The 26,115-nt window shown below is 43.9% G+C and overlaps 1 protein-coding gene across 8 annotated transcripts in view; it reads right to left on the bottom strand.

Moving 5' to 3' along the window:
• Positions 1–211: 211 nt before the first annotated feature.
• SETD3 (SET domain containing 3, actin N3(tau)-histidine methyltransferase) overlaps positions 212–26,115 on the bottom strand; it is a 70,071-nt gene continuing 44,167 nt past the window's right edge. For 4 of the 8 annotated variants that reach the window (XM_027120536.1, XM_027120535.1, XM_027120534.1 and 1 more), the window contains 7 exons: positions 13,404–13,462; positions 12,408–12,522; positions 7,623–7,697; positions 6,441–6,607; positions 5,473–5,558; positions 2,234–2,394; positions 212–1,547 (listed from right to left, as the gene is read on the bottom strand). In XM_027120536.1, coding sequence (XP_026976337.1) covers positions 1,101–1,547; positions 2,234–2,394; positions 5,473–5,558; positions 6,441–6,607; positions 7,623–7,697; positions 12,408–12,522; positions 13,404–13,462 — 1,110 coding nt within the window. In that variant the 3' untranslated portion in view covers positions 212–1,100. Of the gene's footprint in view, positions 1,548–2,233; positions 2,395–5,472; positions 5,851–6,387; positions 6,608–7,622; positions 7,698–12,407; positions 12,523–13,403; positions 13,463–26,115 lie in introns of those variants that run through there. The other 4 variants (XR_003435641.1, XR_003435639.1, XR_003435640.1 and 1 more) reach the window with 4 other exon arrangements.

Below are 26,115 nucleotides of genomic sequence, written 5' to 3' on the forward strand. Positions count from 1 at the left end.
GTTCCTGGTGCCACCGGCCCTCCCTGAGCATGCCCTGCAGGCTAGGGAGGGGGCTGAGCACACGCGCCTCTCGTCCATCTCTGAGTCCCCAGGGGGGAGCAACACACAGCACGGGTCAGGTTCGAAACCCCGCGGATAAGCAGGATGGTTTGCATAAAAGCTCGATTCAAGGGGCCTGTCGCACTCCAAAGAAAAGGAATAGACAAAAATATTAATTACGTTTTCCTTTTAATAAGGCTTTTTACTCAAAAGTGTAGCTTTGAAAATCTCTAGCTTGTTGTGACAACCAGAGAAGCCAGGAGCGGCCTTGCCTTGAACATGGTGCCCTCGCAGCTCCCCGGCACCAGGGCTGGAGGGCAAATGCACCACTTTACAATCAGAGCCAACATTTAAAATTAGGAGGAGGATGCATGTCCTACTTGGATTCAAGGAGAAAGGACAAGTTCTCAATACAGTAAAACAAAACACAAAAAGTAAACAAATCTTTAGAAATCACTAGATGTGTGTGTGTGTGTGTGTGTGTGTGTGTGTGTGTGTTTATATAATTAGGATTATCATCAACATTTAAAACTATTAAAAATAAGGTTGCCACCTTACCTTTTCTTTTGGTACTGGGGTGTTATTTTTTTAGGAAAATTTTTTCTTTTTTTTTTTTTGCCCAGCCTCTCAAGTTTCCTAACCTGAAGCCTGTTTTCCCCCAGAGCGCCACCGTCAAGCCCCGCTGGCAGGAGGCAGGGCAGGCTTTGATTCTGGTTGTCAAGATGACAGGCCCACAAAAGCACAGCTGACAGAGGAACTGAATTCTTCCCCGGGAAGAAGATACATTTGCCCGCAATGGGTCTGCAAAGTCTTCCGAGGCACCTCTTCCCCCTCTGTGCTCTGCTCGATAACTTGTTTGTTTGGCCAAGAAGCAAGATGGCAATCTTAATCAGAAAGGGAAGCTAGATTTTTTAAATAACTTAAAAAAATCATTTTTATATAAAGCAGCAAAAACATATTTTCCTCTCTGCAGAAAGAAAACCGTGAACAAGGAAACACAGCGATGTAAACGGGGCCGTTCATACACTTCTGCTAAACTGGGTCCCCCGACAGACTCAGAGCTACTTTCCAACTTCCTCGGCGCTGTCGGAAGAAGATTCTTTGGCGTCTCCGGTCGCTCTTTTACTTTCCTCTTGATTTAAACTTTCCTTTTCCGAACTGGTCCCGTTGGGTATAGAGTTTTCGCCGTTGACCAGCCCGTGCTCTGCAGCCTTTGCCCTGCGGACAGCCTCAGTGAGGGTCAAGGCCTCCTGTGCGCCGGCCTCCCCGTCCGGGTCCCTGAGGACCAGGGGCAGCCGCGAGTCCGCCACGCCCTCCAGCAGCCCCGGGTTACTCTCCTCGTACTTGGGGAGCGGGGCGTGCCCCTCCACCTGCCTGCGGCAGTGCTCTCGGTTCGCGGCTGCGCTCTTGACCGCTTTTTCCAAGATCTCTTTCTCACCTAAGCGCAACTTGATGGCCATCGTGGCACGAACGGAAAGGGCATGGTTTTTCAAGAAGGACTTATCTTCCTGGAAAAGGAAACAGAGCAAAATTAACTACAGCAAGTCTAAACCAGCAAAACGATAGTGCCAGAAGGCAGATCAGTTGCTGCCGGGGACGAAAGCATGAGAGAAATTGGGAGTGATGGGGGGGGGGGGGCGGTGACAGAAGGTTCTGGAACTTGACTGTGGAGGTGGCTGCCATGACTGCACGCTTAAACCCAAGCGTACACTTCAGAAGTGTGAATTTTACTCTATGTAAATTATACCTAAGTAAATGATTATAAAACAAAAAAGAAGAGCCTAAACCAAATGGTGCGTGGACACTGACAGAACTCCACTTATTTCTAAAACCCTTCTGTCTTGTGCCCTGATGGAGCCCAGGGCTCGGCACCTGGCTGAACGATGGCTGAATGACAGGCACTTGAAGTCAGTGACCCAAGAGTAAACTTGTGTTTGTATCATATGAATTAGAAATTATGGAAAAGTGTTAAATAATGTAAAAAATTTATATTCTCATCAACAATGCCTCAGTGTGACTCTTGGTAGGGGTAAACATGTAAAATAGAAAAATATTAATAAGTTTAATGAAAAATGTCAAATACACAATGATTTTGCTAAAGCACGACAGTAATTTACATTTAAGAAAGAATCTCTTATTAAACATCTTTTAAAACATGACAAAGCACAAATCCTCCCTTAATCAACAGAATTACCTCAATGGTTGTTTTATATGTTTTTAAAAGAAGTGAGGCTCGATCTTCAAGAAATGTCCACAGTTTGACCTCATTGTCCCAGCTAACAGGATACTCAGAGTTCCCCAAGGTGAAGATTCTGTCAATGGCATTATCTCCCAGCAAATGTTCTTTCAATTCTTCTACAAGAACACAAACAGCCATCTGTTAGGGGAAACAGCACTACTTCTCATTTTCACCAGCAGCCCACCTCACAAAACATCCTTCCCAACAATGTCATCTTCCTGGGGTGACGAGTTCTCCCTGATCCATCAGCCAGGCCGTGGCTAGACTCTCCAGAGTAGAGCCAGAGCTGCTTCAGGGGAGAAAGAGGGGAGTCTTCCTGATTTGGAACCCAGACCAAGCCTTGCTGGGCCAGCCCTCCACACTGTTCACTGTATTTAAGAGGGATCCCGAGAGCCTTTAGATGGTTTCGGAAGATACTTCTTAAAGACCATCTGTAGCGACACACGCCTTATTTTGACAACACCCCTCTTGCAAACTCTGAGCCCAGTCACAGCAACTGGGTCAAAAAGACATGTAGGTGAGCAACGTAAACTGTGAAAGCAAACAACAGCACAACAACCCAGTGATCCTTCTAGACTGAAATCTGACGGATGCTAATTCCAGCAGTTGACCTGACAAAGCTATTTGTCTCGTCTTACAACAAGTAAACCACAAACTGAAACCCAAAAATGGACTAGAAAAATCTTAGTTAATGAAATACGTGTCTATATCCCTCACTTGTCAGGAATTTAAAAAGGAATTACAAATAAACACAAGTGCACATCTCAGCTGCCTTCAAATATATGTAAGAAGAGGGAAGAATTCAGCAACTGCTCTGAGCATTTTATCTCCTGGCACATTATCTTCAAAAGACCAAAACATGCCGATCCTATTCATGCTCAAGAAATACAACCGTGCTTCTTATGTAATTATGAGACAGTATCTCTTTCAGAGCAAAATGCCCTACAGCTGTCACTATTTACAATTCAAATGGAAGAACTTCTGCTGCCAGCAAACCAAACTTTTATTAGTATTAGTGAGAGTGACTCAAAGAGTGCATCAATTGTCTTGACAAGACAAACTGTCTATGACTAAAGAGAAACTAAAGAGAATCAATGGAGCTAAGATGATTCAAAAGCAGGTTTGCTGGGGTTTTTTTAAGAAAATAGAATTTAATGTAATATTCAGAAAAGAAATTTCTTAAGTTGCATTTGTTAGCAAAAGGTCATGATGAAATTCAGGATTTTTAGATTTTTGATCCTTCAGTTTATATTCTCTGCATACAGCAATGAAGATTTTTAAAATGCTTTTTAAGTGGAAGAAGCTTCTTTTTAGACGCCCCCAATACTAAGGTTACAGTTTCTGTTTTCCTCCTCAACCTACCGAGTTGCACCCTTTAATTAACATTGGGAAGGTGAGGGGCTGAAGCAGAGTTTTCTCTCTGCCGCTCTTAACAGTGATACTGGACTGGTTTCACATGCCTGGAGAAATAGAACCCACGAAAGGCCATCACCCTGCCTGGAACACTCAGGAAGTGAACCACAGGCTCCGGGGGCAGGTTTCTTCCCCCTCTTCCCTCTCGCTGACAAGCCCTTCCTGGATTTCCTGCATTCCTTGCCCACCGCAAGAGTGTGGTTTGGTGGCCCCCAGCCTGGCCCCTGGACACCCTGCAGTGCTAGGATCTCTTCCGTGGGCTATCGGTCTTGCAAACCCGCAGGAGCCACGTGGGGGCCTGGGGTACAGGCCCTGAGGCGGCAGAGCTGGGTCCCAAGTCAGGGTCATCGCCGGCCAGCTGAATGGCCAAGTTACTCTCCTCTTTGCATGGGAGCTTCTACGTCAGTCAAGTGGGAGCCCCACCTCCCTCCAGCAAGGCTGATGAGGATGAACGAAGCCTGCACCACGTTCAGCATCGTGCCCGGCACAGAGAGAGGGCTCCCAAATTATGGGGATTATCATCGTCGTCATCTCTCATCAGGATATGAACTGTGACATTCAACTTTGTAACCCTATATTACATGCAAGAAAAGCCCACGGTTAACCCTTAACTCGTGTTCACTAAATTGAAGTGAGGAACCAGTGCCAAAGCACAAAATCACCAGAAGCTCCCACGTGAGTGACAGGGAGTCTAGAGCAGTGTGGCTGCGAGCGAGGGACAAGGACCACCTAACACCTCTCTGGGCTCTGCAGTTGGTTGTCTGTGTTTCAGGACTCAGTTTCTTCTACTTCCAATGTCAAGCCAGGACCTGGGCGGCACTTCTCTGGCCGCAGACATGAAGGGAGGGAGCCAGACGGCAGAGACCAGCAGACTCCCTCCACGGGCTGTCATTTCTGCTCCGGCCCCGGGCTGCCCTTGCTCTAGCGCTCGGACAGCTTCCTTCAGAAGAACACTTGTCTGTCTCTTCAGTTAGGTGGCACGCACTCACTGTCACTCATTCCCACCCAATCCACTGTGCACAGGATCCAGGGTAGTTTACAACAACAGCAAAGTCACACACAATTAAAAATGGAACCTCACAACCAGGGGATTTGGAGGAGTATGTTTTCAGATGAAAAGTGAAAACACAACTGCAATAGATCACATCTCAGTGCCAGAGATCCCAAACGGCTTGTCTTAAGGAAACATAAAAGTAATGCTCAATGCATACATTTAACTTTTTGTGCCTGAAATAAGAGGCTGTAGACAGGAATATTTGCAGTTTAAACAGGTTCTGTTTGCAGTGTTATTTACTCCAACTGGATGCCTGGCACTGAAAGGCCTGCTGGCAATTTCGGATTCACACTACAGAGCTGGTTAACAAATGAAGGCCTCTGGCCCACGTGGGTCAGGGCCGACCACCCGACTTCAGTGTCGATGACCATTCACCGTGAGGACATTTGGGCTCTGTCGTCCCGGGTAACAGGCACATCAGAAGCTCCCATCTACAAATGTCGAATTTTGATACAGGCAGACAATCCAAGATGTATTAAGTTTTCTTCCAATGCAGTAGAGAATTATTTGTTTATTACAAGCGTATACTGACAACACACTGAGGATTTAATAAAATACTTCCAGGATAAAACAGATCAATTTCTTCTTTCTCCAATATTACCTCTTCCCCCCAAAGTGCTTTAATTTTAAGTAATTTTATCTTTAATCTGAATCCCTTTGTCTCACACTTCATGAATTAAAAAAAGAAAAAAACGCAACTTTTTTTTTTTTTTCTGAAATGATTTACCTTCGGTCATGCAGAAGACTCGGAGAAAAGCCAGAAGTTGGGCAGAGATGGGTGGCTCCGTAAAATGCAATGCAAAGACACTGGAGCTGACGAGAGGAAGAAGAGAGATCAGGCCCTGCTGCAGTGGCCTCCTCGCCCCACAGTGAAATCTCTGAATCTGCACTCCGTGTGTGGTCCTCAGGGAGCCTGGGCCAGCATGAGGGACCCCACCTCCTCACCAGAACTCTAAAAACAGAATTTTCAGCCCTGGCGAAATGCGGAAGGCCTGGGCTGGCCGAGGAGGGTGGCGGTAACCATCACTGCCTGCAGTTCTTAGTCTAATAGCCTTCATCTCGGGTGCACACAACACATCAGGAGAATTAAGCATACCCATGGCTCCTAAGAAAGGTTAACAATAATTTATGTTGAGTTCACATTTTAATCATTAATCAAATATTGACAAGTTCAATAAAAAAAGGTCTAGATAATCCATTTTCATTAAGAATGGTTCTCTCCACTCCCTGGAGAACCAATAAATCATAATTCTTGTCCCTATCATTTTGCACCTCAAATGCAGGAAAATCTTAAGATTTGATTTAACCAGAAATTCTTGAAATCACTGACTATCATGACTTCATTACAGAACCTAATGGTGGCAAAGAATTAAATGAGACAAATTGATCCAGGTCATTAACCTTTTCAAGGTGAAAGGCATTAATGACATGGAGACACTTATTTAACTGAACGAGGATTTCAGGCCACATCCCCTGGAACTGGCTGTGGACGCTTCCAGAGACACAATTACGTTGATCTGAAAACGCTGGTAAATCACCATGCATCTCCACGGTTTAACTTTGCAGTGTAACAGGGATGAAGGGATTAAGACAAACTACAGTGGAGAAGTTTTATTAACACGCCAGTTAAACACTACGCGACTGGAAATATTTCAAGTACCACAGTAAAGAGCTGACAGATTTTTTTCTACGTACGTTGGGATGCCAGCGCGAGCCAGGACCTCGGCCTTCATGGCGTACAGCCTGTCACTTTTACTCACTCCAAGCTTTATTTTCACTCTGTCGTGTGAATTATTGTCAAAGAAAAAACCACTGTGGATCACAAACTCTGCATTTGACCGAGTGCCATAAAAAATGTAAATCTGAGATGCAGTAAAGAAAAAATAAAGGGATATAAAAGAAACTTAACATCCATTCTCAGTACAGAGCAGGGCAAAGGATCAGTTCTCATATATTTAACGCAACTTCACACTAAGGAGACAAACAGCTCTGAGGTGACCATGTCCCTGTCCTGAACATCATGTGCTGCCGGGTGGGGCCGGGCGGGCTGAGGAGAGCACACGCCGACCTCCTAGCACCCAGAGGAGCCGGACCCCGTCGTCCCAGCCTTTCTCATACCCCCTCACACTCCCAGTCACAGCGAGACTGCTGCTTTACGACTGCACTTTAAAATTCACCATGTTCTTTTCTCCCTCTCCTTTAACTACAAGAGCGTCTCCTGGAACCAGGGTTTAAGGCAGTGTCTGTCAGAAATCCACTTCTAGATGCTGCGGCCATTCTGCACTGTCTCCAGGCACTTTGTTAGGCTAGTATTTTTCACTCTGTCCCAGCTCGAACATCAGTGGTCTGTGTCGGTTCTGTCTTTTGTGTTCCCTGCTTGGTCACAGGACTGCCAGGCAGAGTGCAGGTGTCCATTCGCGCACATGTTCAACCCCACCCCAAATATTACTCAAAACTTCACAGATTAAAGTGAAAGTACAAGAAGGCAGCTCTTGTGGTTCCTGATTCCCTTATGGTTTTGCCGCTTAAATAAACTGCCTCCTTTTAAAGAAGGTTCTAATCAACAGAAAAAGATATGAAAACAATGCAGTCTATACAATCGAAAAATCTGTTCTACTGTCGTAACACAGAATTTATTTTCAGTTGACGGTGTTACACACAGTAGATGGGTTGTGCAAATAACTGCGTTCACATCTTTCTCCCTGGTGGACCTGAACGTCCCATTCAAAGCACGGCATATTTATTACGGCTTTGGGTCTCAATATGTATTCCAGAAAACAAGCCTTAAATACAAATCTCAAAATTTTCTGCCCAAGTTAAATACTTTTTAAAAACGATCAACACAGTTTGAGGTGAGGGACTCCGTGTGGAACCCACCTGCTCTCCGGCCCGGAAGTCCTGCAGGGCTACACACTCACAGCGGTCGTCCTCCAGGTTGTAGCCGGTGGTGATCTGTACACGGGAGGAAGGATGACAGGACAGCGTCTAAGTGCTCTCGCTCAGGAGGGCCTTTTTCCGGCGATTAGAGGATAAAAGACACGCAAAGCTACTTAAAGGGCTGCATTCTACTTGCTTCACCAAACTGAGCAAAGAACTGCTTGGTTATTTTCATTGATTCTACTCACACCAGAAATCCTTATGGAAGACCCCGTACCTGCAGTGAGGGACATACTCTTCGGAAAATGTATTGTATAGGTTATCCCTTGCTGGTCTCAATCAAACATAATCATTCATTACAAAGTTACAGGCTTTGAGCTCATTCCCCCCCTCCCCCGCCATCTCCAGCCACCCACCCACCCACAGGACCTGCGCTCCCGCAAGAAGGGAAGCGGGATCTCTGGAGACCTCGAACTGACTTGCAAACAGCATCTTTAGTATTTGGTCATTAAGAACACAAGGCAGGTTTCCCACTGGATAAAGAATCAGGGAGAAAGAAAAGCTCTGTTTCCAAATTATGTACTTATTTTACTCTGGAACTAGAGAAATTAAAACTTTCAGATAAGCAAAGGAAAAATAAAACAACTTAGTTGTATCCTATTCACTCTCTTTATGCTGAAAGCTATCCTGTGAGAGTTTCTGAACCCCTAAATCCACTAACCACACTGACAATCCGCATCTCTTCCTAATCTCCTGTCAAGGGGTGTGGGAGGGGGGCAGGCGATGTCGTGGTCTCGGCACTGAAGTCACCACAAAATTCTCTGGGCCTCAACTGGTCAGCATTTTGCCTTCCGAGTCACCCTTTGCATTTTGTTTGTCCTGCCGTCCCCTGGCTTTTCTCACCCAGCTCAACACGTGCAAAACCCTTCCAACTGGTCTCAAATTCCAGAACTGTCCCTCCCGTGTCCCGTGTGGCATACGTGTTTGACCTCCTGTTTAAAACTTTTCAGTGGTGCTCCACTTTGCCTTGCGGAAAACATCCAAATTTTTGAGCAAGGCCAGTTTACAAGGAGGCCCACACCTCCCTACGGTCTCTGGACACGCCACTCGCCTGCCACTCCAGGCGCCGTCCCCGCTCCCTCGTGCCTGCGACCACCTTCAGCTCCTGCTTTGCCTGAGCCCCGGCTTCTCTGGAGATGCCCCCCTTCATCCCACCCTCCCTCTCTGTTCCCCAAAGCCTGTCCCACCCAGTAATAGGGTATTTATATCTATGCACCCCCCACCAGGCAGACCTGCAGCCTAGCCCTTTTCACCTCGGCGCCTGGAGCTTAGCTCACCGGGCCCAACACCTGACACTGCCCTCGCCCTTGAGAATATCTGCTTGATGCAGGGAAAAGAATAGGCTCTCCAATTTATATTAAAAGCTCCTTCTCAGAAGTCTGTCCCTCAGAGCAGCCCCCAATCTCTTAGATTGTCTGTAAATGCTCATTAATTACTTCGATCTCCTCATTTTATCCTAGAGAATCAAAATTCAAGACGGCTACAAGTGCTACTTTGCTATTCAAGGTATCAACAGCTCAAAAGATTACTTTTGAGTCCAGGGAATGGCATTTGGGGATGGAAGGGCAGATAACACTCCTCTTTAAACCCAGTATCCCCAGAACCAAGACCAATGAGAAATACGAAAGCAACGAGGACTAAATGAAGGCAGGTGTTCTGGCTCATTTTCACTCACAGAACAGCTTAAACACTTGATAAAAAAATCAGCTCCATGAAGTTCCTGCCCAATATCAAAATCACTTTTATGACCCCCAAACATGACCCTGATGATAAGGTACAGAGTGGGGATTGCCCATGACCTCCCAGCCCTAGAAGGCTGGCATTCCATGGTGCAGGCAGTACCCAGGGGCCTGACAGGAGCACGAACAGGCAGAAGGAAGTCAGGGGAAGCAGGAGGGAAGGGGGAGGGCCAACAATCTATAAGAGGAGCACGCGGAAGCACAGGAGACAGACGGTGGAGGACAGGAAGGGAGGCCCGTGGGTGGGGAGGTGTGGCCATCCTATGCGTGGTGCTCAGGATGGCCCAGCCTGGGGAAGCAGCGGGAACAGTCAGCGCAGAGGCCCTCGGTGGGCGTGTAGGGCCCAGACAGACTGGGGTGTAGCGAGGACAGGCTGAGCAGGGGGCCCTGTCTGCTACTGTAAACACCTGGGCTTTCACCTTGAGACTGGAAGCCTCATGCACATCTAAATGTTTCAGATCTTCAACACTCAAACAGAAGGGCCTCGAAAAAGAAACCCCTGCAATTCTGCTTGAATCTTCCAAAGCCCTTTCATCCTGGTTGGTAGGGTCACGTATCCAAATACAAGGGCTGATCATTCCAACACGCTTTACCTGTTGGAACTAATACAGAGGCCGAAACCCACTTAGAAGTATCCTTCTCTGTATAAACTGAACAACCTCAAAAAAGGGAAAGCAGACCTGTTCCCGTTAGTTCTGAACAAGCCACGCAGAATTTAGATACATTATGCCTCACAGCCCAACACGCCGCCTTATAAACCTGTCTACGTTTGTTTCTCGGAGTGGCTAGGAAATAGATCACGTTCGCTAGAGTCTCCAGCCCGGCCTAGATATTCATCCAGCCTCTTAATTTCTCGTGCTTTTCCTTGCTGCTGCTGGTTTGGAATCACTGTCACAGGCTTGATTCCTCCATTTCTACCCCCATAACCAGGTTTGGGGACACTGTTAGAAGCACGCAGCGTTGCTGGGTTACAAATTTCTATCAGCTCCCCCAGTGGTAGTCAGATCAGACAGACAACGACTGTCAGGACAGACACACACAAAAAAGAAATCTACTGTCTGAAAAGCTAAGCCTTTCTTTCAAGTACCTTATTTTAAAAGAGATTAGCTGTTAATATGTATGACATACAATTTCATAGTGCTAAAAGAAATTCTGAAATCCTACCAGACAGAATTTCCCATCAAGTGTTATTTTTATGGTGGGAAACTGTCCAACAAAGGTGTAGTAGAGTTAAGTGTGCAGAGAAGATAACCGCTGTAAGAAAAAGCACTAACATCTTGGATAAACCTTCTCAAGGTTAGCAGTGTTTCTGCCAGGGCTGCGGTGGCTGAGACCTGATGAACAGTATTAGGAAAAAGACAGTATTAGTAGTTGTCATCAATTCGTTATTTTTATTTTGAGATAAACTTTTTTTTTTTTTTTTTTTTTACTTTTAGGGGGGAAAAGAGTGAGTAGTTTACATGAAAGCCACACAAAACCAGTGTGTATGTGAGTATGTGAAGGTGCAAATGCACAGCAAAAGAGTGGGAGAGATATGCAGAAAGCCAGTAGCCAGCTACCCAGGAGGCGTCGAGTGGACCAGCCACGGGGCCGCCGGGGCCCAGGACTGGCAGGGGACCTCCGAGTTTCACTGCAGAGGATTCTGTTTTCTTTAACTGGTTTTCTTTGTTTACAGTAAAGTATGTACTTGTTAAATTTTAGAAAGAAAAAAATAAACCCCGATGATCAATCAAGTTTGGGAACCAATGACCTAATCCAAGAAAAAGAAAAATGTTACTGTCAAATATTAAAAGCTATTTGAAAAATTTTTAAACGTCAATGTTATAATCATTTAAAATAGCTCTGAAAGAAAACAAAAAGAACAAAATATAAAATTGTATTCATTAATGAAAATAAATGATAAAATACGCTAATACGCCTCAAAACGGCTACATTAAGCACATCTAAATTAAGGCAAAAATATAATTATAAAAGTATAGATATTCTTTCTCTCCAATTTAAGAGTGTGCTGTGGCTAGACCTTCCCAGGTTCACACTAGGGTTTCTCTCAAGTGTTTGGCACACATGGCATGTGTTCTGGCCATTTTGTGGAATTAGATGTGAAATACTCATTTATAGCACCAGTCTATTTATAATACTGCTAATAATAACAAAGAAAGCTGACACTGAGAAAAGATGAACAAAAAACTAACCAAACCAGTATACGATTATAATATTTAAAAATTCAAAACGTTCTGAAGTTGATCATTATTTCCAACTAGTAATATCAGGAAATCTTTCTCAGCACAGAGAGCACAGCAACCTGCTCCGAGGTTCAGAATCTGAAGAATGCTGAGAAACAGAGGCAGCCTCCTCTATGCGTCATGATTAACAATCCTCACAGCGTCTCCCTATCTTTCCAACGTCTGATGATGCCAACTGACTCCTGCATCCAAGGCCAAGAGCCAAACGCCGAAGTGCACCTCCTCCCGCCCCACTGCCAGGGACACCAGGACTGGCTCCTGAACAAAAGCAGGTTAATCAACAGGGCCAAGGATGTGTCTGCATAGCAGGTGAAGAGAGAGGGGGCAGGAAAGAATCAGAGAAACTTAAGTAACTGACAATACAGTCAGCAAGGAGAGAAAACAAGCAACACAAAAGGAAAACCCAGAAGGAGAAAGGATTTTTTTTCAATAAATTGGTATTTTAAAAAGAATAAGAAAAAAGAAACTTTGGTTTAAGTCTGTCGTCCAATAAGATAAGAAAATGTATGTGTCTAGGCTGGAATCGTGGCTTAGCAAAGAAATGCAGTTCACTGTGGCTTCTGAAAGTGATATAAGACTCACGTTTTCAGGATTAAGTAAACACAGAGAGAAAAAAACGCCAGCCTCTCCTCATGGGGGGCGAGGTTTGGCGTTGTCTGCTCCTCTTGGAGGGGGCAGTAGGGGACAGTGACTTGCAGGCAGAACTTCGCCGGTTAATGAACACGACCCAAGGAGGTCCTTACCAGGCCGTTGGTGTGATTGCACATGTCCCACAGAGGAATCAGTGCCAGGGTCACCCGGGAACCATCCTCCGTGGGAATCTGGTTTTGTCGAGTCATAACGGAAGAGACCGCCCACCTGTAACAATCAGAAAAGAGGCGAATTACGGCCGGCACATCTGAAAGCCCACGGCAGTCACAACTCAACCAAAACCGAGGTGTGCCTGACCTCTCACGAATTTTCAAAACCCTTTCCTAAGTCGCAAAGGTGATGTTCATCATCATTTAAAATTAAGTCTAGGGTAAAGAGAAGAGGAGGGGGGATATGGAAGGAAAAGGGAGCCAGGGGAAATCTAGGAGTGAGAGATTAAGGGAGGACGTTCCCGGGAGAAAGCGGCCTGGAGGAAAGGCCTAGAACAGAGTCAGCCAGGCCTCAGCTGGTCCCGGTCCGCGTTGCTGCGGAGAGACCCCACCCCTCTTTTACCCAAACGCTGACTCTGTACCTATTTTGAGCCTCACTGAAAAGCAAACACTAACTCCTTTCTGATCGGAATCCTCTAAGAACTCTACAAAATGTGGAATGGTATTTTTTTTTCCTATGTTGTGCACTGCATTAAATCTTTTTGTTAAAAAAAAGTCCCCACTTTAAAGAGCTAAAACAGTCTGTTTGAAAAAAAAATCCTCACCCCACACTAATGTTAATCTTGAGCATCACGTGGCTCTATCAACTAATCCCCACCAACACAGGTTAATGGCAATTTCCACATGGCTATTAAAACGCTGCTCCCTGCCCCGGGGTCCAGTGTAACTTCCAGAAAGAACAATCTCTTTTTTAAGGCTTTAAATAGTCATGCAAGTCACTTCTTACCCAAGCCCTTCGCACTTCTGAGATCCCAATTTCACTCAGAAACCACCCTCCAACACATGCCTCGCACATACGTACACCACACCCCACACACACCCCAACACACACACACACACACACACACACACACACACACACACACCCCTCACACCAACCTGTAGTCCTCATAAGTGAAAGAATCCTTCAAGGGCAGTTTGTGGGCATGAGGATGGGTCTGGGAATTAGAAGTTTTAGAAAGCAGAGGTGAAAAGAGAAAAAGGGAAAACAGAAATCAGTCAGCAAAATTTCATTATTTAGCTGCCTAACAGATCCTAACAAGAGCCAAATGAAGCAGGAGGCATCCAGCCGCGCTACTGAGGGATCACCGTGCTATTATGCTCTCATACATCACTGTCAACTTAATTTGTTGTGCCCAGCAGCCGCCATAAATCTGCTGCTTCATATTTCGATACCAGGACCCACAGACACGGCACAGAAATAAAATTTAAGGTGGACTGAGTTTACAAAAGGTAGGCACACCCACACCGTAAGTCTCTCGTCTACACGGAAACCCGGAGTCTCCAAGTCAGGTGTCTGTCCCAGCCTCCCTTTGCATCTCTTGCCTTAATGTGCTGTACAGCCCTCACGAATAGTCCAAATCTCTTCTTGCATCAATAAAAGGAACAACTAAAGGCACTCTAATAAATTGAAACTTCTTTCATTTATCTCTGACTTAAAATCATTTGGAAGGAAATCAACTTGTTACGTGCAAATGAATCATACAACATGGCAGATGCAGCTCAAATACAGAAAATCAAGAAAAACACAGTTTTGTGAAATTATGAATTACATTTTACAAACAAATGTAATAAAGATAAAATCGAGATCGGCATATGTGAATTTTACTCCTTTTCTTTTTGTCTCTGGACAAAAGAACATTTGATAAAAATATCCAAAACTCCACACTTTAGAGAAAATTGTACACATCTCACATCCTCTCTCTCCACAATACTCCCCCCACCTTGGGCCTTTCGAGCACTTAAAAAACTGTGTCTCAACTAAGAAATTCAAAGCTGTAACAGTATAATTTTAATCTTCGGTTTCCATTACAGGCTGACAGACAGATTGCAGTAAGTGATCAAATGGTGACTTCTGAGATACCAGTGCGATTCGGCTGCACCGTCTCTGCAGCACTGCAAATGCACGGAGCCCCGTGCAGTATGCAGTTTTGACTTTTGACGCATTACCATCACAAGTGCATATGGTAATTTATCATCGCTCACTGCACTGTACTCGCTGGCACCGTATGCAGGACAGTAGGGGATGAGGTAAAAGTGGCTCGAACCGTAAATCAATTAGAAAACAAAAGCTTGTGCTCGGCGCGCAATTTTAGGCAAATTATATATTACAAAAGGCTGCCAATTGGGTGCTAGCTCCCAGGTGCCTGCTTCTCCCCTCTGATCCTAAACCCAGTATTAACCCTTTGGAAGAAAAGTCAACATATGGAAATACAGTCACATAATATGTAAATGTTCTGACAATAAAAATGAAATTAAAGAAGATATAATTTAGGTCAAAATATAAAATAAAAAAAATAAAATAATATCGCTCAGGGGCATTCTCCAGCTGCATTATTCTAGCTAGGAAGATTAGAAAAAACTATCTCTGGTTTAAAAAAAAAAACCCAATACCATGGTCAAGCACAGCAAAGATTCGAGGAGAAGCTTCTTATTGCCTCTTCTTTGTAATGAGTGAAATGCAAGCCTGTGTCCTAAGAGTCCTAAAGAAGCTTTCCATTTAATTATGGAACTTGACCATAAGGGTGCTCAGGTTTTTCCTCGTAAGAGTACAAATTCCGCAGATAAGAACTGCCCCTCCACCCAAAACTAATTTGATGATAAGTACCATAGAAATTTTTCAGAACTTTAAAGAAAAGAAATTCCATTGCTAAAATTTCCTTTCACTTATAATAAAATGAAGCTTCACACAGTCTGACCTGCTGGGAATGTTGCACATCCTATCTCTTCTCAAACTCTAGGAGGGGGGGAAAGCATTGTTGCTTTTGTTATTTTAAAATGTTTTAAATTCATTTAAACTGGGGAATGCCCTGTGGTATTTTGAAAGCTGGTAAATTCCAATGCTAAAACCCCTGAGTATTAAAAATTCGACCCCTCCCCCCTCGAAAAGTTTGACTTACTGAATAGGAGAAGAGATGACAATTTTCAAAATTAGAATGCTGAATGTCAAAACGACTTGTGGAAGAATGTTCCAAACACTCAAAGATCTTTAAATAGCTTTGGACTCTACGAAGAAAACTCTTCAAACAAGGGCAGCCTCCCCAAGGACCAAAAAGATGGAAAATTAACTCTCCAAAATGTCTCCCTTCCTACTATTTATATACATTTCTTACCAAAAATACAAGTTTATGTTCACAGGCCTGACGAAGTCGTAAAGAATACGCAAGGGAAAAAATACGCAAATGCTTTCTTCAGGTTAATTTTGAAGATTATTTTGGCTATAGAGTTACGTAATATTTGCAGAATCTGTTAGAAATAGTTGTTCTTATCTGCTTCAAAATAAGGTGTGCCCACTGTACGTAATTCTGGTTTTAAAAAAAAGCTATTCTACCACAGACACATGCACTTAACAGTTATACTGAAGTGGAATTTGAGGCTATAGAGAAAGGCAAGTATCTTCCATTTCAACGGGGCCCTCACTGCTGTGACACCAGCGCCACCTACTGGCCTCATGGCGGAATCGGTTACAGCTGCAGAGTTCTTGAATTATTTCCTAGGGCAAGGCCCCCAGAGCAACTTATCCTAAAGCAAACCGGGGTTTATCCAGAATGGCTACTGGCTCAGCTTTACTCAAGAGAAATTTGGTTTCTAAAAAAAAAAAAAAAAGAAGAAAAAAAGAAACCAACCTACCTCTTTAAATTATTATATAATAGTTTTACAAGGATCTTGAAACATTCAAATATTGAAGTGATTTTCACGTGAAAAGCATTTAACTTTAAAAATAAGTATTTTCACATACCCTGAAAAAATAAACAAGAATAAGAAATATGTCTATTCCAAACACTAAGCTCTGGACAGAATTTTTTTTTTTAACACATCAAGCCTTAACGTTTAAAAATACATTTTCCAAAAATTATAATATTAACCTGAAGTTACTTGAAAGCTCCTAAAAATGTTCTTAGATGAAAGTCACTAAGTTCACACTTTATGGGGAGGATAACTGAACACTCCTCATTTATAGAGCAAAATCTTATAAGGGTTTTGTTTATCTCCAATAGAAGACATTCCTAACCTGTACTTTAAAAACTGTAAATGAAAGCAGAAAACTTACTCATTGTGGCTAATTAGTTTGAGATAGCTGTTTCCAAGATCTAGCTACACATGGGATGAGTGAGGGTCTGTCTGGCAGTAGAGAAAGATGACAGTGATGGGGTCTCTCAGGTACCAGGGCCCAAAAGGAGCAGGCCATAGGGTCCACCAAGCATTAACTTCCTCCCCACTCCCCACCCACCCCATAAATACAGGTTTAGAAACAAGCCCATATTTTTTAAGTGATCGACATTTTCACTTTCTTGTGCATTATAAACACCTGAAGTTGGAGATATGAACAGTTCCTGTAGCTCATAATCAGACTTGAAGCCCTATAGAGCTTACTTTTAAAAGAGGATTCTTGTTTCCTTAAGTCAAGCCTGACAACCCAGGGACGCTCTCTCCCATTCCCTCTTCTATCATAGGAGGTGTTCCAGATGAGACACAGTAATATTGTACCTAGTACAAAATAATCACTATGTTTGGGGAAGATTAATATCTAAAATCGTTTGTTTGGCTTCAATAAAAAGAAGTAATATTGCTAAATATGTAAGTATGACATTTTGAAGAATTTACCATATTGCATGGGTCTGGTAGCTATGCTTAAGGAAATTAAAAACCACTACAGTCAGCATATTTGATCCTTATTAAAGTTCTGTCTTGAACTATCACTCACATAAAACAAAAATAAACCAAGAAGAAATTTAAATAAAACCTACGGATTACAAGAGTTGAAGATGAAAAAATGAACAATATTCTGCCTTTTAAAAATTGACTTAGCATGCAGCTTCTCTTTATAGTCCCTTGATAAAAATGAAATCTCCCTAACAAACACTTAATAAAACCTGTCAATATCTCGGGAAAGAAAAATGACACAAATGCATTAAGTATTAAATACCCTTGGAAAAAGTCACATATTCCATGAATTTTTGATGTACTATCTTGACATTAATGTAAAACCTTGATATTTATAATTGACAGATATTTAATAAAGTATAAAGAAGATGACTGCTGTGTAGCATGCAAATTTTTCAGGTTGATCAGAAATGAAAGATACAGACATGTACTTAAACTAAATAAACAGTTAATATGTGCTACACGAATCAGCTGCAGCCTTATTTTAAGCTCACACAACAAATCTTGGTGGAGAAGCAAAATAAGCAGAATTCATTATTATGTGAATTCCTAATTCAGAAACATCTAGTATGTGAAACAGCTTTGCAACAGCTCTGCACAGGAACAAAATACATTTGGGTTAAAGCTGCTTCTTGTTTTTAATATTTAACAGTAAACATTTCAAAAAATAAAATAAAGACAAGCACTTTCATAAATATATGGACAGGTATTTCCTAAAACAATTCTTTAAAAAAAACCACATTTAACCTAAAGAAAGATTCAAAACACTCTAAGGAAATTAAACAAAAAAAGATTAAAACACACAAATGGCCTCTAGGACACAAACACTTCTCAAAATCAGATCTTTACTTTTCTAAAGAATACTCATCTCTAACCTTGACCAGTTTTTATATGGAAACTGAGTTGAATACATTTAATAATCACCTTCAATGAGGCATTTAAATATATTAAAAGGAAAGTAGCTCAGTTCATAAAAATGACTCCTAAATACTGTATTTTAAAGAATTTTACAACCTGCTGTAATATATAATCAATTGTTAACTTGAAAAATATGTATGGTAGTTCAGTGACCTATTAATGGCTCTATAGTATCAGGAATGACAAAACATAATTTAGAAGTTGTACCTATTTTGTTCTGATAAAAAACCACAGTAGCATGCAATTTGAACTTCCTAACTAAAACATGTCGAAGACTGTATTTGGCATATGTATTAAAAGGCAGGGGGCAGGGAAGGGGCAGAAGGAAAATTTACACTTAGAACACTGAGGTTCCCCCTCCTGCTCCAAAAACAGGCTAACTAGAAGCAGCACGTCAGGCAGCAATCTCTAGTAGGTCCTCAACCCTCCTGCTCGTATTTCATTTTCTAAGTGGATATAACACAGTTTAACTGAATGACAAATTGCAAAATATCTTTTGAATCTAGAACTTAGCTTTGATGACCATAAATCAGAATCAAAGCACGGTTCACGCGTTTGGCTCTTGAGGGAAAAAAATCAATTTTAAAGACTTTCATTTTTAAACACAGATTACACCCAACTCTTCAGGGAATTTTTCATCATAAAGTTCTTTGAATTCACTCAATACGATCAAATAAATACATCAATACACATTAAATTTAAACTGTCTGCTTTTCCCTTATACTTAATTTTTATAGCAAATGGGTATTACCTTATAATACAAAAATTTTAATTAAGTAAATGAGTTTAGTAGAGAAATATCAACGCTGTTCAATAAATTCATAAAATTACTTTAGGATGGAAGAATTGGTTTTTTCACTGGAACACTGAAATCTATAACCTACATCCAGTTTAGATTAAATTGAAATCTACTGAAACACTGAAAAAGATATGCCTGTTTAAAAACTTTATTGGTTACCATTTGTATTCCCTGAAGAGGGGCAATCAGCCACGAATCAAATTTAGTCATAATCAATCTACATTTTTGACTGTCAATCATTTGTTCACTCAACAAATATTCATTGACTCAGAAAAAAGCTGAATAGGTTAGGACTAGAAATTCAACAAATACTGCATTTACTGACTATCTTGAATGCTCTGCGAGGTGCTGTGTGACAGGAGGACACAGTCACTATCCTCACAGGGGTCCTGCCAGGCAGCAGTCAGATAAGTGACTTTAAAAAGAAAGGTGATGCCAGAGGTTACAGCCCAGACCCTCCTTCTCCGACCACCAGGTTTCTCTGCTCTGTGTCCTCCCAGTCCTGGGCCCTTCTTTCCCACCGTGTGCACACGCGCACGCGTGCGTGTGTGCAAGTGCGTGCGTGCGTGCGTATGCATGTGTGTGCGTGTACACGCACACAGGCACATTCGGTTCACAGTTCTTTGCCCGAGGAGGTGAGCGGGGCAGGGACGACGTCCTTTTTACCACTAGGGAACCCCCGGTGCCTCGCACGATACCTCATTCAGAGAAACGCTCTCCTCCACAGTGAGAGGGAAACGCTCCCCCTGCCCTCTGCCCTGGGCAGCAGCGAAGGGCGAGCCGCGACCTGGGGGCTAGGAGATTTCCTCTCGGTGGACCCGTCATGGCCAAAGTGACAGGTGGGACAGAGGAGTGGCGACTCCAAAGGTGGCGAGAGGCAGCGCCAGGGTAAGCAGGCGATGTGGCGGTGACCAGACCCCACCCCAGGGTCACGTGCTTGCCACACTCCTCCCCTGCAGCACCGCACACAGGCACTGCCCACGGGCTTCCGGAGAAACAGATCTGGGCTTCCTTTCCTTCTGTCTGCCATCTCTCATGAATAGGGTATTTTCCCACTATCTAGGGTCAAAGAATCTTCTCTCTTTTTTCCCCAAAAATCTATCTTCAAGCATATCTGAGAAAGCTTTACTCTACTTTAAGAATCCAATAAGGGGCAAAATGGACCAAGCCCAGCAGTTCCCTGTCCCAAATGGCCCTCCACCGTGCCACTCCAACTCACCCCAGCAGCGGTGCACCTTAACAGAGACAGCCTCATCCTCCCTGGTCACCTCAGATCACCTGACGCCGAGCCTCCGTCTCCTCATCTGAAAAGGGGGTCAGAGAGCAGCCTCTATCTTTTTTCTAAGCTCTTAAATCTTTTGTTTCTTTGCCTTTGACACTCCCCACCCCCAAATATCTCAATCTGCTGATTAACTTGAGGACCCCAAACCATGATCGAATCTCTCTTCTGGTCTGCAAAAAGATAATAACTCCAGCAAGCAAGCAATACTTGTAACTCCTCAACTTATCACCAAAGAAACTAGAAATAAACAGAATGGTAAAAAGCAGTTTTCATTTTTAGAAGGATGAATTTGCATCAGAAAAGCAGGCTAGAATTATTTATCATCAGCTTCATAGAATTTTATTTTTCATTTCGGCTACTTTAGATTTCAACAATTCAGGATAGAGACTTTGGACTCTGGTTAAATTAATCAAGCTAGCATGATTCGGGGCACCAGTCATTCATAAGAGGAGAGCATTCTGACCACCATTATGAAGCCCATCTCCTTGATAGGGAGACTGACGTTCAGAGATGCATACAAACCTTGTCCCAGAAAAGGAATTAACCGTGGCTTGGTACACAGGAAAGCTCTCTGTATCTCTAGAAGACAGAGACACAGAGACAGACAGAGAGACAGAGAGAGACTGAGAAACTGAGAGGGAAGGAGGAAGGGAGGGATTAACAGTCACCATTTACTAAGCAGTCTGTGCAAGGAACTCTTGCGAGCTTTACTGAACTTTACGTGTATTACATAATTTAATCATCCTGCTTCCTGTGAAATAGGCACTATTAGTAGACCCATTCTGTTGCTGCAAAAACTGAGGGACAGAGAAATTAACAGCATGTCCAAGGTCATTACCCAGTTAATAAATGATGGGGCTGGGATAATAACCAGGCAAAAGTTTTCTGGAGCTTACTGAAAGGCAAAGGATAATTAGTTGTCCCGCTTTTATAAATTAAGGTTAAGTTCTGATACGGTAAACACGTTTTTTTCCTGTTGAAATTCTAGGAAAATGCTTGGTAAATATTGCTCTCATTTAAAATTCAGCACAGAGATATTTTAAAGGACATTACAAAGCTTAGAGGCAGGCAATATTACCAAAACTAAGAATGTTTATGTCTGTTATTTCCAAACCACCAGAAAGCACGCCATATTTAGTTAAAGTCGCTATCTATAGTCATAATATCTCAGACCCAGGTGGTAACTTTGAGATCATCTAGCCCAATTCCCCTGTTATTCTGGACATGAAGAACCCTGGTCCCAGAAAACACATATGTACCAAATACATGTAGATAGGTACACTCTTTTCCTTTAATACACTTTAAAACATAGAGGTCATATCTGGAATTCACTTTCTGGTATTTTCTTCATTAGAATTATGCCACATTGGTGTCCCAACAACTTCCAATATTACATTACCTGGAACGCCTACCATTTTCATGATAACTCTGAACAGCCTCTAAGACACCCCGCAGCTTTATCAATCATTAAACCAGTGTTACCTCCAAGTGCTTACACGGGTGCCATCTCTTTGGCTACTTGCAACTCTCCTCGCTGTCAAGTTGTTAGAGAAATGAACTTTGGCGCCTTAAATGTCCTGCCTTTAAGCCTAAAGGAAGCTGAAGTCACGAGCAGCTAGTAAGCGATGAACCCAGGGGTGCACCACGGAGCCTGAGAACCCGCGTATTTCAGACTTGGGATTCTGATAAAGACCGGCCACATTCTGACGTAATACATCAGTCCTAAGGATTCAGGAGGGTTCCCACAACTGAGCAAGCCTCTGAAACCCTCACATGCTCAGGCACATCACATGGATCCACACATCACATACACTACTTGGTCACCAGCTGCTATGAGCTAACTCCGGTAAATCCCAAGGATAACAAAATCCAGGGTAGAGGTCCCTGCTGCACACAGCCAGCTGCTGGTCACAAGGGAGGTGGGTAAGAGTGGGTGGCTGAGATCACAGCACCAAGGTTCAGTGCGTCTTCGCGACCCCTGCAGGTGCTGGGGTCCACAGGGAGCGTGTACGCGACCAGTGGTGAGGGCGCTGGTGCCCCCACCATCGCAGACTACTCCTCTCCCTTCCTTTTCTGTATTCCAGATGCTTAAACTGTGCTACAAGGTACCAAAGAGAAAATCCCCAACACTACTTCTCTGGGTCCCCTTCCCATCAGGAGAGCAAAAGCACAAATGTTCCAAGCAAGGAGGAGAGGTACAGAGGCCACTCCTCTTGCTCCATGGCTGGGTACACAGGAAAGCTCTCTGTATCTCCAGGAGAGAGACAGACAGAAAGACGGAGAGAGACAGAGGGAGGGAGGGAGGTATGAACAATATAAAGTCACTGATAAAGAGCTATTGCTCAGAATAGAAAACCTTTTTTGTATCCCCTGAAAAGGGAACTTTCAAACCTATCACCCTGAGATTTGATAAATAAAAAAATTTTTTTAACATTTTTGGTAAAAATGCCCCCATTAAAACTACAATGAACTGAATTACAGGGCTACAATTTATTAGAGGCACAACAGAATGTTATTACAGTAAGTCAAGACAACTCACTTGACTAACCAAATGTAATTTAAAATGTCCGTGCCTTTGGGTAAAGTAGCTGAGAGCTTTCTTTTTGATTAAGCAAAATTATTTTATATTCAGCTTCAGCTGATAAAAAAATGTCCCTCTCTCCTTTTGAGTCCAGAAAAGGTACGATAACTCTTTCGAGCGTTGTTCTACCAAAAGATAAAAATTTAAAAACCAGGCTATTTCCCTACTGGCATCAAAATTTCTTAGGGAAAAGAAGTCATAAAAAAAATTCTTCTGTAAAGTTAGAGTCTACCTTGAAACAGAACCAGGTATAAAATCAAGAAGAGGAAAAGGGCCGATCAAATCGTGCAGGACTGTACCAGGCTCTGCCCAGCTTCCATCTCTGAAGATAAGCCCAAGTGAGAGCCCAGCAGGACGAGTGAGACAATGCAAGTCTACTTCTTTTTCCACAAAAAATATGCTTTGCCTTATATTTCCTTAATTAGATGCTTTACTGATCAATAGTTATGAGATGGATTTCACTCTCGTTTTTATCAGAGAAAATACTGTCTCACTTTCTAAGAATAATACCATTTTGTTGGAGCAGTCAATATCTGGATACAAATTTTCAGTGAAAGAACAGTTTAATCAGTGCATAGCTTTTAAGCACTACCTATAAAACAGGCAATTATCAAATTGTTCACTTGGAACCGAAAGCAAGAAATCCAATATATTAACTTAAGTCACCTTTCGATATAAGATGACTTTTGATTACAGTCATATATGAGAGAAGATTTTAGAACTGGGTTTTGAAAACCAGGTCTAACTCCTAACCCAGAGTCCCGAAAGTTGGGGAGCACTTCTATTCGGGGGGGGCAGGAATGGCAGTGAGAGAAGCCCCGGGAAGAGTGAGCTTGAAGGGTCAGCAGGAACGTCACAGAGGTCGAGGAGACAGGGCAGTGGGACAGCCACGGGATCGGACAACTGGTGGCCCAGGGACCCATCAGGGGGTATGTCACTGGTGGGGCAGTGGGAGGGCCTAGACCACAGGGGCTCGAAGAACTCTCAAGAATGGAATATTCTTGGTACATGCTGTGGTTAAAGACAGAAGGGGACAGGACGTTATCTCAAAGGCACAGGGACGTTCTGTAAACCCAAGGGCTAAAGCTGGGCAGGAAGGAAAGGATGAGAAAGATGGGGATGGAGAGACGGCACCCAGAGCAATGTCACAGAGCTCTGGGCACGGGCCACCAGGCTCACCTTAGCTGCTGGCCAGGACTCCTTCTCAGAGGGACTGAGGGAGGCAAAGACACAAAGAAACTGAGATGGAGACAACAAGAAATAGAAGAAATTCCTGTCATCTGGTCTGAGTTTTCTCTTAGTAAACTGGGAACGGGTGAGCCTGGGGGCAGCTCAGGGCTGCAGAGACTCTGAAACAACACCTAGGGGATGAGACGGTCAGCGAGGTGTGATAAGGCATCTCTCTGGCCAGGCTACGGTTTGACCTGGCTCAGAGTTAACTGTCACCTGGACACTCCTGCTGATGCTCTGGGGCCCGGGAGCAGAGGCTGAGACAGGATGGTGCGGAGGCTGCAGGTCTGCTATAAAGGGCAGCACAGCCACCTGCTTCATAACAGACACGAGAGAAGAGAGTTTAGATTTAGTCTCGAGCTTCTCAGGCTGGGGAAGGCGGTACAGAGAGAACCTCTTTCTAAACACTTAATGAATCTGCTGCAAAAAGAAAAAAACCTGTTTTCCCATCTGCACTTCCAGACACATATAATAAAGTGACATTTTCCAACATAGGTTTTTCTAGATCATTAGCTTTGTCAATTAAGACTCTCCTCGGCAAAATGGCCATTGTTTTTTCTAGTCATCTTCTAATTTCTAAAAAAAAAAAAAAAAAAAAAAGTTGCAAAACCTGGAAGTAATCTTATATATCCCTGAAAAAAACGTGATGTGGAAAAGTTTCCCCCAATTTTCATAACTACAATTTGATATTACTTTCCAGATCAGAAAGATTTACCTCCCTTCCACTGATTCACTCTGCCAACCCTAAGATGGTTTGATATCCCTCTTCCTTCAAACCTTCAGATGCCCTCCAGTGACCTCTGCGTTTCCAACACAGAAGTCTGCAAAATACCAGCTGGTGCCTGACCTTACACCATATTAAACTGCTCTTGAGTTGATCCATTCATTCATTCACTCGTTTACCCACTCCCTTATTCAACAAATATTACAGAGTGCCCACTCTCGAGTGAAATGCTGTGCCAGGGAATGGGGAACAAGTAAGCAAGATGGCTCAGGCCCCTGCCTTCCTCCCAGAGCTTCCTGTCTGCTGGGTGGCGGGTACTAGACACAGTTATGGTCGGGATGAGAGCGGCTGAGGGGAAGAGTGCAGAGCAGGGGGAAGTGATACAGTCTGGCAGGGGGCGGGTGGCAGGTGGATCCAGGGAGGGAGAAGGGACGGGCACAGGGAGCCCTGGGCTCTCCCGCTGAACCTGCCAAACGCAAGGAGCTGATAAACACAGCCGGACTCCAGTTCACTGTTCCTGCTACGGGTCAGGCCCCGTGGGGGACAATGAGTAGGACGGGTTCCCTATGCACAAGAGTAATGACACCAACGCAGGGCATCCAGGTGGGCAAAACATGACTGTGTTTTGGCACCAGAACACATGCCGTGTGCTGGAATCACAGAGAAGGGGCTGCAGACGTTGTTGGCAACAGAGCGATCAGGCAGTGACTCAGGGAGGAGGGGGCACGTGAGTCAGGTCTCCAGGTGGGAAGGGAGAAAGTGCCCCAGACCGTACCAGGAACATCGGTGCAGGAGGAGGAGGGGCTGAGGTGTGCTGGGTGGAAAAGCTCATGTAGGGAAGCAGCAGGGAAAGGCTGGTGGGCACGCGAGGGCCCTGCAGAAGGCGCGGTGCACAGGGCAGCAGCTCTGGAGGGGCCCTACTGGTCAGCTGCCTCACGTGTAAAGGGAAGACAGGGCCCACCCCCGAGGTCTGCTGGCACCTGAGAGGCATCAGTAAGTTAGCAGCCCTCCAGAGGAAGGGACTTAAATTCAGCAGACATTGGTAAATTAATGGAAATGATGAAGAAGGTCTTCTTTAGGGAAAGTAATGTACCAAAGGATGGATCAAAACAGAGAGCAGAGGAAGTGGAGAGTGTGGGGAAGGGGCTGGTGAACCTGATAAAAACATTGGGTCTAAGGTGGCAAGGCCTCGGCCAACCACCAGTGAGAACTGAGTCCCCAAGGAGCAGAATCCTGCCACCAGTCAGGAGATGGAGTGCAGACGCTGGTCCTCCTCCAGTCGAGCCCTCAGATGAGAGCACACACTGACTGCAGCCTGAGAAACACCCTGGAACACAGGACCCGGTGAGGCTATGCCTGGATTCCTGGATTCCCAATACCACCCATGCGAGA

Source organism: Aethalodelphis obliquidens, unplaced genomic scaffold (genome assembly GCF_003676395.1).
Source record: "Aethalodelphis obliquidens isolate GAN/ISIS:26980383/991018 unplaced genomic scaffold, ASM367639v1 scaffold21, whole genome shotgun sequence".
Lineage (NCBI taxonomy): Eukaryota > Metazoa > Chordata > Mammalia > Artiodactyla > Delphinidae > Aethalodelphis > Aethalodelphis obliquidens.